This window comes from Hylobates moloch, unplaced genomic scaffold (assembly GCF_009828535.3).
Source record: "Hylobates moloch isolate HMO894 unplaced genomic scaffold, HMol_V3 SCAFFOLD_24, whole genome shotgun sequence".
Taxonomy (NCBI): domain Eukaryota; kingdom Metazoa; phylum Chordata; class Mammalia; order Primates; family Hylobatidae; genus Hylobates; species Hylobates moloch.
This window is the reverse complement of record NW_026652299.1, coordinates 19,726,232-19,741,183: the sequence shown is the minus strand read 5'-3', so window position 1 is coordinate 19,741,183 and position 14,952 is coordinate 19,726,232. Positions and strand designations below refer to the sequence as shown.

Here is a 14,952-nt window from a genome sequence, read left to right as displayed (position 1 = left end):
CTGGAGTGCAGTGGCGCCACCTAGGCTCACTGCAACCTCCGCCTCCCAGGTTCAAGTGATTCTCCTGCCTCGGCCTCCCGAGTACCTGGGATTACAGGCACCCGCCACCATGCCTGACTAATTTTTGTATTTTTAGTAGGGATGGAGTTTCACCATTTTGGCCAGGCTGATCTCGATCTCCTGATCTCGTGATGCACCACCTCGGCCTCCCAAAGTGCTGGGATTACAGGCATGCACCACCGCGCCAGGCCCTGTGCCCTTTTTATAGTAGTTTTTAACCAAGAATGCACAGAAGAGGCCAGGCACGGTAATCCCAGCTACTTGGGAGGCTTAGGCAGGAGAATCGCTTGAACCCAGGAGGCAGAGGTTACAGTGAGCCGAGATCACGCCACTGCACTCCAGCTGGGTGACAGAGCAAGACTCCATCTCAAAAAAAAAAAAAAGAATGCACAGACGTAAAAAAAATACAGAACTTTTAAATATTAACATACCCTAGATCCACACACAGAAATGCTGATTTATTTTAAAAAATGAAGTCTGACTTGAGTATATATTTGAAAAATGTATAGGGACTACTGGACTACAGAACCCCAAGTGAGAACTGGTAAAATACTGAGTAAAGCAGCAAGCAACGACTATTTAGTACATAAATGAAGAAGAAAAAGAATTAACAATTTTAAAAAGTGACAATAAATTGTTAACAGTATTCAATACTTTAATACTAACAGGTTCAACCTAGGGTCTCTCATAGTATTTTTCAGGCCTTTTCTTTCACTGTCAGCAAAAGAGTCAGTTCTGCCTCTAACTGCTCCCTGGTCAAGTCTTAAGACACTGATGTTGAGAACATTAGAAGAGACTGTCAAGGAAAGAATATCTTTTCTCTCCTCCAAAAAATACATGGAGTAGCAAATATACCCAAGTAAACACAGTAGTCCAAATCTTTCCTATACCTGGAAACTTATTACACAAGTTTTAAAAACTTAGGATGATTTTGTTAAAAAAACAAAAAATTTCCCTTTTAAAAACAAAATCCACATGCCAAACCCACTCTTTCTAAAAATAGCTCTTTCTAGTATTTGTGATGAACTTATAGAAGTACAAAAATAAATTTCCTTATTCTTTCATACATTTTATCTTTGGCGCTGAAGTACTGGACAGTTCAGATGCCGACACTTTCATCTAGCCGAAACAAAAAACCAAGTGAATCCTTCAAATGACAGAACTAGGATACAGAAGTATCCATTTAAAATTACAAAAATAAAAAATAAAAAGGTGTGTATGATACACTTTATAAAATACAAAAATCAGGTCTATTTTGAGAAAACATGGTGAAGTAAACACATGTATCTAATTTTGTTCTCTTCCAAAACACTACTCAAAATAGCAGTAAAGAGAATTTTGTTTTCTTTTTTTGAGACAGAGTCTCGTTCTGTCACCAGGCTGGAGTGCAGTGGCACCATCTCTGCTCACTGCAACCTCCGCCTCCCGGATCCAGGCAATTCTCCTGCCTCAGCCTCCTGAGTAGCTGGGATTACAGGCACGCGCCACCACGACCGGCTAATTTTTTTTGTATTTTTAGTAGAGACAGGGTTTCACCATGTTGGTTAGGTTGGTCTCAAACTCCTGAGCTCGTGATCCACCCGCCTCGGCCTTCCAAACTGCTAAAATTACAGGTGTGAGCCACCACGCCCAGCCTGAGAATTTTTTTTTTAAAGGCAAAATAAAAGTATTGAGAGCAAAGCAAAACCAGCAACAAATTTGGTAAGCTGGAAAGCAGATGGACAAGACTTTGCAAACACTCCAAAACACTTAATAAGTCATCAGTAAAAAACAAGTTAAGAACCAAGCTATTTTATACCACAAATTCCCTCTCCACATTCCCCAAATAACTGGCTGCCCCGGGTAGCTTTGAATTGGGGTGGAAGGAGGAGGGCAGGAAGAAGGACAGGTTGAAAGTCTCTCTGAGAAGCTGTTAAAGCTCTAGATCCTCTCCAAAGAAGCATCAAATGCCGCCTCCTCATCCAAAGAGAAAAGTGGTTAACCCTATTCTCTCAACTGAATAAAAAGAGTTTCCAGCACTCTAATACACAGCAGAAAGTACTAAAAGGGGAGTTTTACATGAAGGTAGGCAACCTGCAAAGTCTCTTCCCACTTGGCTGCCAGCCTTTACCTAGCAGCCAGGAGTCTTCTCTGGGAACTAGACTACCTAAAAAGACCTAAAGTAACACATATATGGCATTCCCCCAAAGAAAGGCCACAGTCAACAAGCCCCACCCACAAAACTCAGACATCCAATCAGGTTTTTAGTGTCTCTTTTTTTTTTTTTTTTTTTTTTTTTTTAAGAAAGAGTTTTGCTCTGTCTCCCAGGCTGGAGTGCAATGGTGCGATCTCAGCTCACTGCAACCTCTGTCTCCCAGGTTCAAGCGATTCTTCTGCCTCAGCCTCCCGAGTAGCTGGAATTACAGGCGCCTGCCACCACGCCCAGCTAATTTTTTGTACTTTTAGTAGAGACGGGGTTTTGCCATATTGGCGAGCTGGTCTCTTAACTCCTGACCTCAGGTGATTCACCCACCTTGGCATCCCAAAGTGCTGGGATTACAGGCATGAGCCACTGCGCCCAGCCTAGTGTCCCCTTCTTAAATGACTGGCCTGCGAAAGTCTCTAGCAGGAAAAACATAGGAATCGAAACAGAGAAAAAGCAACTCGAAAGAGACTAAGCAACTTGGAAGAGACTATAGAAAGAAGAAAACTAAAAAAACAAACAAACAAACAAAAAAAAACCCTATGATTAATATCCTTAAAGAGCCAGAAGATATGCAACAATGAAATAGGAACAAGGTAGCATTTAAAAAAGAATATTCAAAAGCAGGGGTGGGGGAAGCTCTTGAGAATTAAAAATGTCCAGAAATTTTAAAAATCCAATAAAAAACTCAGTAGGTAAAGTTGAAGAAATAACCTACAGATTAAAACAAAAAGACAAAACACACACACACACACACACACACACACACACACACACACACACACAGAGAGAGAGATGCTAGGGGACAAAAGGAAGATCCTACAAGCATATGTACAGGAAAAAAAAAAACAAAAACCAGGTCCTATACATATAAATCAGCTTTTATTAACTTCAAGCTATAATGGAAAGCAATTAAGCAATGGCTTCAAAATGCTGAAGGAAAATTATTTCCAATCTAGAATTCTATACCCAAACTATCAACAAGTGTGAAGATAAAATGAATACACTTCAGACATTTTCCTCTCTCGTGCACCCTAAAAGGAACTCTATTGGAAGATGATCACCAAAATAAAGAACTGGACAGTAGGAGTGAAAAAGACGTAGGATATACGAAAAAGAGATTCAACACGAGAGAGAGGGAAAGGGAATCCCTAGAATGATAGTAAACGAATATGGCAACTCTATACTGGGTACAGACAGAAGCAAGTTCAGATTGGGATGTAACAGACACTTCAGAAAATTAAACTGATGAATAAATCCTATACATCTGAATATCCTGAGAAGAGATTTATATAACTACTGAATAGAGTTTGGAGGTGAATGAATGGTAATTATTTTAGCACTAAGCAAACAGTTTATTAATGACTTCTTGGAAAACAAAGTTACTTACAGGAAGGGAAAAGATTTCACGGTTAACTACATGGCTCAGATATGAACAAAATTTGTGGTCACAAAAACATAAGCACTGAATTTCAACCTACTTGAAATTATAATGTAACAAATGAGATGAAAACGGAATAGAAAGGTCCTGTCCGTGATGACAGAAGAAGGATAAAAAAGACAATCTTCCTCTTCCATAGTTGTATTCGATAGACAATGCCTAACACAGGGCTGGGCACAATGGCTCATTCCTATAATCCCAGCGCTTTGGGAGGCCAAGATGAGTGAATTGCTCGAGCCCAGGAGTTCAAGACCAGACTGGGCAACATGGCAAAACCCTGTTTCTACGAAAAATACAAAAATTAGCTGGAAGTGGTGGCACATACCTGTAGTCCCAGCTACGTGGGAGTCTGAGGTGAGAGGATTACCTGAGCCTGGGGAGACTGCAGTGAACCATGACTCAGCCACTGCACTGGGTGACAAAGCAAGACGCTGTTTCCAAAAGAAAACAAAAAAAGCGTAACACTGAAAGTTGCAATATAACCAAGCAATACATAGCTAAGGAGGCAATCAGCAAAAGAAGCAACTAAGAAGGGTTTGAAGTGTTTACCTCTAGAAATAGACAACAGGCAAAGAAACATGCAGGGCACTCCTAGTTTTTGTTAGGATATGCAGACCAAGACTTTCAAACCATGTGCATATATATAACTGATTTTTAAAAACAGCCCTTAAAAAAAAGAAAACAAAACAGGTTTTTTAAAGAGAAACAGGTTTCTCATAGAAGAAATTACTTATAAGGAACATAAAGCTATAGACAATAGAAAATGTTCTAAAGTTAAAAAATAAAGAAAAATTGGTGTATGAAACAATAAAGGTTATTCAAATTAATAGAAAAAATGATGTATGAAACATTAGCAGCAAGATACATTTTCATCCAGCCAACTATACCTTTCCTAAACAATATGAAACACATTTTATTTACATATCTAAAGCTTCGGGGTTATTTATGAGACAGGGTCTTGCTCTGTTGCCGAGACTGGAGTACAATGGTGCAATGCCAGCTCGTTGCAGCCTTGAACTCCTGGGCTCAAGCAATACTCTCATCTCAGCCTCCCAAGTAGCTGGGACTACAGGCACACGCCACTCACCTGGCTAATTTGTATTTTTTTGGTAGAGACGGGCTCTTGCCATGTTGCCCATGCTGGTCTTAAACTCCTGGGCTTGAGTGATTCGCCCACCTTGGCTTCCCAAAGTGCTGGGATTACAAGCATGAGCCACCACAACCAGCCTACTTCAAGGTTTTTAAGAAAGCCAAGGCATCAGCTAAGCTCATTTGTCAAGCATATTCCATTCAAATGCTCATCTCCTACATCCTATGCTATTATCCATCTTGTGGTCATGATCCTATTCATACAGGACATTTGCTCAGGATCTTCTGCAATTTTCTAATTCCTGTCCCCAACTTGGAGCTTTAATATTTTTCTCTAAGATTTCAACTTCAAATTGATGTGCCTTAGCTGAAATGAGGTCTGGGTCTGACACACTTCTATTAATCTACTCACATATAAATGGCCCATACAAAAATCTGTCCTGACTTCCAGCTACATGTGGTTATCTCTCCAGTCTCTTGACTCTCCGCTAAAATGACAGCAAGAGAATTAAAAGGAAAGATAAATGACCAAGGATGAATCAGGGGGCAAAAAAACAATGAATAAAATATTTCAATCCTGTTTGGAAAAGAAACTGTTAAAATCCTCTATATAGAATGAGACCCACCCTCCTCGGTTCCCTTCCAGACCTTGTATAACAAGAAAGTTAATTCAAACCCCAATAAATAAATGAATGAATAAATGACTGTACAAACAAAATGAAGCAAATTATACCATTCTGGACATGGGTACGGGCAAAGATTCCATGATGAAGATGGCAAAAGCAAAAAATGACAAATGGGATCTAATTAAAGAGCTTCTGCACAGCAAAAGAAACTATTAGCAGAGTGAACAGACAACCTACAGAATGGGAGAAAATCTTTGCAAATTACACATCTGACAAAGTTCTAATATCCAGCATCTACAAGGAACTTAAATAAATTTACAAGGAAAAAACAACCCCATTAAAAAGTGGGCAAAGGACCTGAACAATTTTCAAAAGAAGACATATATGTGTCCAACAATCTTATGAAAAAAAGCTCAACATCACTGATCATTAGAGAAATGTAAATCAAAACCACAATGAGATACCATCTCAAACCAGTCAGAATGGCTATTATTAAAAACTCAAAAAATATTCCCACAACATCCCTCCTAAAAAATGAAGGAAAGAGAAAATATTTTTAAAAAATAAATACAATTTAAAAAGAAAAATAAAGGTGCTGGCAAGGTTGGAAAGAGAAACGCTTATACTCTGTTGGTGTGTATTAGGTGTAAATTAGTTCAACCATTGTGGAAAACAGTGTGGCAATTCCTCAAGAACCTAAAACATAAATATTCAACCCAGCAATCCCACATACCCAAAGGAGTATAAATTGTTCTACCACAAAGACACATGCATACGTATGTTCACTGCAGCACTTCACAAAAATAAAGACATGGAATCAACCTAAATGCCCATCAATGGTAGACTGGATAAAGAAAATGTGGTACATATACACCATGGAATACTATGCAGCTATAAAAAAGGATGAGGTCATGTTCTTTGCAGGAACATGCATGGAGCTGGGGGCCATTTTCCTCAGCAAACCAATACAAGAACAGAAAACCAATTACTGCATGTTCTCACTTTTAAGTGGAAGCTAAATGATAAGTAAACATGTACATACAGAGGGAAACAACAGACACTGGGGCCTATAGGAGGGTGGAGAGTGGGAAGAGGGAGAGGATCAGGAAAAATAGCTAATGGATACTAGACTTAATACCTGCGGACAAAACAATCTGTACAACCTCCATGACAAAAGTTTACGTACATAAAAACCTGTACATATACCCCCGAACTTAAAAAAAAGAAAAGAAACTGAAGCAAATGAATAAACAAGGTGAAAGTGCAGGAAAAGCTGAATTTTAAGGGAAAAGAATCACATTACACTACTTGCCTCAAAAGTGAACAACAGTCTCAGGTATAATACTATAAATATTACAATACTATTGATTTACCTAATAACAATAACCTAACATGTGGGCAGGCTGGAAGAAAAGAGAGTCTAGAAAGAACTAATCTAAAAGGAGGCTAGCATTTGAACCACTAACAGTGACATATCAAGAAACAGCTCCATCCAGTTCCTGCAATACCATCACAGTATTTAGAAATCTGGTGGTTATTACCAAGAGTAATAACTAAGAGCTAGTGGATGCTCTATAGAACTCAATGGCAGCAGGAGGGTGAAGAGCTGCTAATTTTAAGTCTGTCAGTGTTATTTGACCTTTAAAACTGTGTATATACATCCTCTTAATTTTTATGTTTTGAGAAATTGCAAAGAAAATGTACCACCAAAAACCTTCACACTCCAGTATACTAGTCTGACCACAATTCCTTATCCTTCTCATGCTCACTCCTCTGCTACCAATTCACAATTATTATGTGTCAATTCATCATGATCTCCAATCCCTGTATCCCTCACTATCCCTAGATAATTCAGCTTTCAGGACTTGCTCTCTCCTCTATGCTGCAATACTTTAATCTCTGCCTTGTCAAAACCTTTTGCTCCTTTCCCATAACTGTCTGGGGGAGGTGAGGGGACACTATTGTACAACTAAAAGTTTTGGGTATCTAACCTGCTACCTTGAGTAGAGAATGGGTGCCCCATACTATTAATATGTACTCACTAGTCACCCTCTCAATTCCCCTCAACAGTAAATATGAAAGTCATTATTCTTCACAAGCCCTTAATTTTTTTTTTTTTTTTTTTGAAACAGAGTCTCGTTCTGTCGCCCAGGCTGGAGTGCAGTGGCGTGATCTTGGCTCACTGCAAGCTCCACCTCCTGGGTTCACGCCATTCTCCTGCCTCAGCCTCCCGAGTAGCTGGGACTACAGGCGCCTGCCACCACGCCCAGCTAATTTTTGGTTTTTTTTTTTTTTTTTTTTTTTTTTTTTTTTAAGTAGAGACGGGGTTTCACCGTGTTAGCCAGGATGGTCTTGATCTCCTGACCTCGTGATCCACCCGCCTCGGCCTCAATTTTAGTCCAGTCCCTTCTCCCAAAACATAAGCTTGATACCACCTCATAAAAAAATTAAAACTATGAACTATGATGATGAACTTCTTCAACTACCTACCTGTGCTTCTGCCCTTCTTAGTTCATTTTCCTGTACCTATACTTAATTCCTTCCCTCCTGTCACTAGAGTAAGCCCTCTTAAAAATTAAAACTATCTTGAGCCTTATTCTTGCAACTGAATTCTTACTAGTCCACTGTCTTTTTCTTTCATAGCCATCTCTCAGAATGTCCACACTGCTGATTTCCAAACCTTCACCTCTCACTGAGGCAAGAGGCTGCTCTAACATATCACTCCATTGAAAATGCTCCCCTATGATCATCAACAACCTAGATCCTGAAAAACTCCACGTACTTCTAAGGTTTCCTCTAATGTTACTTCACTGCAGCAACTGGCACTATTTAACCTCCCTTCTTGGAACATTCACTCCTCTCAATTTTATGAACATAATCCTTTAGCTTGGCTTCTACCTCTCTGTCATCTTCAGTATTCTTTGCAGGTTCTACTTACTCAGCCTGTCCATAATGTGTCTGTGTTCACGAAGGCCCTATTCTTCACCTTTCTACTCCATAGCCCCTTCTCAGCCAACCTCTTCTTTTGTGCCTTACATAGGGTGATGACTTTACAACACCCAAGTGTTTTTGAATCTTTTAAAAGATGCATATAATAAACTCATCTTTGTCTATTTCACCTACTCCTCCCCTTCAGTATTACAAATTTCAGTGGATGGCACACTGGGTTGCCCAAGTTACAAACCTGGGAATTTTCACAGATTCCTCATATTCTTACTCCCCTCATATCTAAGCAATTACCAATTACGTTGATTCTATTTTTCTCTCACCTCCTTCCTCATTCTCATTGACCCACAAATACTATTCATCTTTCATCTAAAATACCGTAGTAAAATCACCTATTTCCAACACAATTCACACCTCTGTTCCAACCCGTCCAAACCAATGCTGCCAGAATAACCTTTCTAATATGGTACATAATATCTTCTATGCTTAAAATTTTTGCGTGACTACAGAATCCAGCTAACTCCCTTGCATAGCATATCTGCCCTTCAAGACTGGGTCCATGAATACCTATCTGGATCCCTCTCCTACCAATCTGTCCTTTATACTTTTCTTATCTAGCACTCTCATGTCTAAGACCTCTGCCTAGCTAACCTTCTGACAGAAATACATATACTCCCCTACCACACATGACTGACAAACACCCATTCATCCTTTAAGTCTCAGTTCAACCATTATCTCCCCTGAGATGCTCTCCCAAGCAGACTTAGATGCTCTATGTTCCTGTGCCCTCACCAGATACACACTCATTAAAGCAACTATAACCTTACGTGTTTAAATACTCATCTCTTTTATTCTTTGAGCTCAATAAGAGCAAGATAAAATAATTTTTCATCTTTGAATACCCAGTGCTTAAGCTGGGATCATGAAAATCCAAACCATTTAACATTTGCTGAGTGAATAAACAAAATTTTAAAAATAACTATTCTTAACATTAAATAAGCAGAGTAAGTACATAATATTAGTAATTCTATTAATAAAGTTACAATTCTGATACTAAGTTACCAGAAGAATTTTCCATTATTAAAAGCATATATTTCTTAATAAAGCCTTTATGTTGCTAAAACTTCATGGACAGAAGACTATTTTGCTACTAGTTATATATTTTAATGGTCAATTGAAGGTTCTTTGTATAACGGTAATTTTACACAAATGGGGAGGCAGGAGCTTTCTAGAACCTTTCCCAAAATATTTTATTTAAATGATTACAAAACTTTACCTGAGTCCATGACTGAGGGAAGGAAAAAAAAATTTAAGGGCTCCCCTCTTTTCATGACCCCCCCATAAGCCACACATATTTTTGAAAAAGTTTTTTCTAAATCTACAAAAAATAGCACCAATTTTGCTTATTTTAACAAAAGGAAATTTTTTCTTTAAAAAGTTCATAAAATTTTTTTATAAAACTTTTCAAAAAAACTCAAACTTTTATTTTAGTATACTAATAAAAGTTTCTGAGATTAATTCTCTCTGAATATCTATTAATTCATATTTGCTGCTGAATATTTTTAAACAATTCCCTTAAAAAAAAAATTACCTCTGGATGAAAAAAGATTTCAGGTCCCAAAAATCTCTCATAACCAACATCGATAGAAAATTCTTTCTTTGAGATAGCATTGATTCCAGTATACTGTTTAATCCATTTTGACCCATCTGTATCATACTTGTTAAATTCTTTTACTAAATCTGGGCAGACATAACTATAGCGCTCCTGAAAAACAAAGAAACAAAAGTAACTTTTTTTACTTATTATAGGAACAGTAAAAAAGAATGGCATGTTTTCAGTAAACAATAAACAAATGAAAAAAAAAAACTCTTCAGAAAATAAAATTAGGAAATTGAGCTGGAAGAAAAATTTGTTAGGATATTATCATATGTGTAGTACAAATAAACATACTCATCTCCTACACATATTTTCTGACTTTAAATATAAACAATATTTGAGATATTGGAGAGCTGATTTCTACTATTTCAATGTTATTTCCTGAAAATGTTCATTAATGTCATTCAACATTTTCTGTCTCAGTAATAATGAATCTTGTGCTCTAGGTAAGGAGAATAAATAAAATATAGAACTGAAGAATAAGTAATAATTGTGATAACCACACAAATTAATATAGATCCTTAAATATCTGAAACAAAACTGAATTCAGTCTGAGTAAATTAATGAGCAAAGAAAAAAGGCTAAAAATATAAATTACTCTATTTTGTTGCATATTTGGTTATATAACCTAAGTAAGTTTTCATCAAAAACACTGAAAATTATAGATTATAACATATTTGTAATTAACTCCCAACTGCCAACCTATATTTGTTCTTTTTTTTAAAAAAAAAACTTCCTTTTCCAGTATTTTTACACATCACAGGCTCCATCCAAGATAGATGCAAATATTACTAGTAATAATCAAAATACACAAAGAGAAAAAATACTGGAAACGAAAGACATTTAATTACACTATTGGAGGTCTTCTCCAAACCTTGGAAGTGGGAATGACAAAGAAATGATATTCCTTTAAAGACATTCAGACTGACCATCAATCTTCTCTGGAATAGATTTAAATCTCTGGTGTTTTCTCGTTTTGCTTTAATTTCACAGATTTCCCAAAGATTGTTGAATCAGTAGTATTCACATTAACTTTTTATATATTTAATTCTTATGCCACCAACTTGGGGTAACTTTTGGTAGTCATTTACTAATTTACTACCTAGGAAGTAGCTGATACATTTTCATTCTTAAGCTCTGACGAGCAAGGAAAATCCCATAAACATGCAAAGAGGCCCAGGCATGGTGGCTCACATCCAGCATTTTTGAGATTCCGAAGCAGGAGGACTGCTTAAGGCCAGGAGTTCACGACCAGCCTGGGCAACATAGCAAGACCTCCATCTCTACAAAAACTTAGCCAGACATGGTGATATGCACCTGCAGTCCTAGCTACTCAGGAGGCTGAGGCGGGAGGATCACGTGAGCCCAGGAGTTTGAGGCTACAGTGAGCCATGACTGTGCCACTGCATTCCAGCTTGGGTAACAGAACAAGATCCCATCTCTATAAAAAAAAAAATCAATAAAAATAAGAAATAAAAAATTTTAAAAATGTATAGGTAATTTAAAAAAACCATGGAAAGAGAGACAAGTAAGTTACTTTTGCCATGGCAGTTTTGCTTTTCAAAACATGTGAAACCCACTGAAATTTTTTGGTTATGTGGCAAATAATAAGTTTGAAAGACAATGCTAAAGTATTTTGATAGTTTGCATGAAGCACTGATATAATACTTACATGGCAGAAAAAAATTAATAAAATACTTTAGATAGCCTTCATGTTTTTCTTCTATGTGCCCTATCACTTGAGCCAAGCACTGCCTCTATACTATAGCACAATAAATCAATTGTATCAAAATAGTTTTTATGACAAAAGCTTTTAGAATTAAAGAATTCAGTGAAGAAACTGAGATGCAAGGACTTTATAGTGAAATAATTATTTATTTTTAATAAAGAGAATAATCACAAAAATTTATGTTAACGTCATTTGGTAAAATGTTCTTATATTACTCCTCTCAAATATAAAATATGAAGAAAACAAACTGCTGTAATAATAATTTTCTTTCAAGAAACACAGAAAATGTAAACATACTTAAGAGTAATAATTTATAACTGGTTAACAAGATTATTTTAAGTACTGTTCTTCAATTAAAAATTTCTCATGTTAATGTTATAAATGTGATTTTAATTTTTAACTAAATTACACTTCTATCACACTTTTTACCTTTACTGCCTTAGCAGTTTCCAAGGATTGTTCTGGAGGGATTCCTACTTCTCGGTCTCTCAGCAGTTGCTGAATAAAATATGTTATATCTCGTCCTGCTATTGGAATGTGTTTAATACAGCTGCCAATCACATACCCTTCAGCCTAGAGGGGGAAAAAAAAAATACCAAATTTACTTTCAATGTTTTGAAAATTAATATAACCTAAAAATATGAACCAATAAAGACCAATTTATTAAGTTAGTATATTTATATTCTCAAGTACTGCTTTATCCCAGAATTCACCTTTATTCCTCAGAAACTATAACTAAGAATAGCCAGCAACTTTTCCCATTGACAGTTTATAACTATGACTAAAATAACTCAACAATATAGAAATAAATTTCAAAATATAAATATCAAATGGTTTAGATAGCAGACTTTATATCAGACGGTACTATTTTTAAATCATTTATAATTTCAGTAAAAAATTTAGATTGCGTCATAAGAAATTTGACAAAGTGCTTATCATTTTCCTAATGAAGTATGTATCCATTTCACAAACCTGAGGCTTTCCACACAATATCATAATGCCAAATAACTAAATTCTGTAGAAGTGATTCACAAATTTACTGATGTGTCCGAAGTATAACAGTGTGGCAAAATTAAATTTCATTAGGAAAGAATATTAAGGATGCCTTCATCATCTGGCATGACAGAATATTAGGGATTGAACTTACCCTCTCAACTTAAAGAGAAAACAGGACAATTAATAAGAAATAAAGGTTTTCAGACATTTGACAATCGGCAGAGTAGGGCAGAGATACTTTCTAAGAAAAGGGAAACAAATAAACATTCTATCCTACTGCCTAGGGAGAGTTACTAGGCCACAACAATGGGAAAGAGAACTCAAACAAAACTGGTCTCATTAAGTTAGGGATACAGAATTTAAAGGTCAGAAAGGCCAAAGTGGCTGAAGTTTGTAGGCCAAATTATTGGAGGAGGAGGAGTTACACCAACAGAGAGCTGGGAAGATGTGAAGAGAGTACCTCCTTAACTGAATACTGATCAGCACATTCTTGTGAGGAAACCACCAAGGTGAGAGAAAGAACCTCTAGAAAAAAGTAGACAGAACAACCACCAGAGCTCACACACAGCCAGAAATAGTTCCTGATCCCACTAGCCAAAGTTGAAAGATGTTTTCAAACACAAGACATGAAGTAGAGTCCTCAGAAGAATATTGCCTCAAGAAGGGGACAAACCAGCCCTGGACAAAAACCTGTTATGGACCTGCTTAATAACATTTAAAAGGAGCCCCTGAGAGGATCAAACTAGTTCCTGGTATCTTAACTATGTCCCAGGAAAAAATCCTAAATACTTATTAAGAACTCCAAAAATACAGTACACAACAATGTACAGAGTGCCAAATCAAAAATCATAAGCATGCAAGGAAGCACAAAAACACAACACTTAACGAGGAGAAAAATCAAACAATACAGAGGAATGACAAGGTCATTAAAACAGCAACTATATACTCCATATAATGAAGAAGGTCAACAATGAGGATGAGGAAGAGAAAAATGGAAGATATAAAAAGACCCAAATGGAACGTCTAAAGAAAAAAATATAGTATCTGAAATTTAAAAATCTACCAGAAAAAAAACACTAGATGAGATTACAGTAGACTACACAGTGAAGAAAAAATAGTGAATCTGAAGACAGAGCTATAAGAACTATCCAAAAAAAAGAAAAAGATTATAAAAAAAATAAATGAACAGAGAGCATCATGACCTTTGAGACACTGTGAAGCAGCCTAATATACATGTGATTAGAGTACCTAAAGGAGAGAAAAGAGGAAGAGAAAAAATATGTAATCAGTAACGGACAAAAACTTTCCAAATATGATGAAAATTACAAACTATATATACAAGAAGCTCAATGAACCCCAAGAAAAAGAGACATAAAGAAAACTTTACTTAGGTACATCACAATCAAATTGCTAAAAACCAATGAACCAGGGATAAAAAGAAAATCTTGAAGACAGCCACCCAAATAAACATTACATTCAAAGAAACACACACAAGAATAACAGCTGACTTATTTTCAGAAACAAGGTAAGCCAGAAGACAGTGGAGTGACATCTACAGGGGAAAACTGTCAACCTTCTACACCAAGCAAAAATCATCTTTCAAAACTAAAGGAGAATAAAGACTTCAAAAGATGTACAAAAGTTGAAAGAATTCAGAGCCAGCAGATAAGCACTATAAGAAATGTTAAAGGATGTCATTTTGACAGAAAGAAAATGATACTAGGTGGAAATCTGGACCTTCACAAAGGAATAGAGAGCACTAGATATGGTATGTGAATAAAAGAACTCTATTTCAAGGCCGGGCACAGTGGCTCACGCCTGTAATCCCAAGACTTTGGGAGGCCAAGGCAGGTGTATCACTTGAGGGCAGGAGTTCGAGACCAGCCTGGGCAACATGGTGAAACCCCATCTCTACTAAAAATACAAAAAAATTAGCCAGGTGTGGTGGCACATCTGTAATCCCAGCTACTCGAGAGGCTGAGACACAAGAATCGCTTAAACCCAGGAGGCGCAGGTTGAAGCGAGCTGAGATCGCACCGCTGCACTCCAGCCTCGGCAACAGAGCAAGACTCTGTCTCCAAAAAAGTTATCTTTTAAAAATAACTTTTTGCTACTGGGTAAATTGTGTTTTTCCTCCCCACCAAATTCCCATGCTGAAGTTCTAATCTCTACCTCAGAATGTGACTGTTTTTTGGAGATAGGGTATTCAAAGTAGTATCTAGTCAA

At 36.9% G+C, this 14,952-nt stretch overlaps 1 protein-coding gene across 1 annotated transcript in view; it reads right to left on the bottom strand.

Annotated features, from left to right (window-relative positions):
* ACTR3 (actin related protein 3) overlaps positions 1-14,952 on the bottom strand; it is a 73,414-nt gene that overhangs the window by 10,701 nt on the left and 47,761 nt on the right. The window contains exons 7-8 of the mRNA XM_032145951.2: positions 12,160-12,303; positions 9,936-10,109 (exon numbers count right to left, since the gene is read on the bottom strand). Of these exons, the coding sequence (XP_032001842.1) occupies positions 9,936-10,109; positions 12,160-12,303 (318 nt within the window). The remainder of the gene's footprint in view (positions 1-9,935; positions 10,110-12,159; positions 12,304-14,952) is intronic.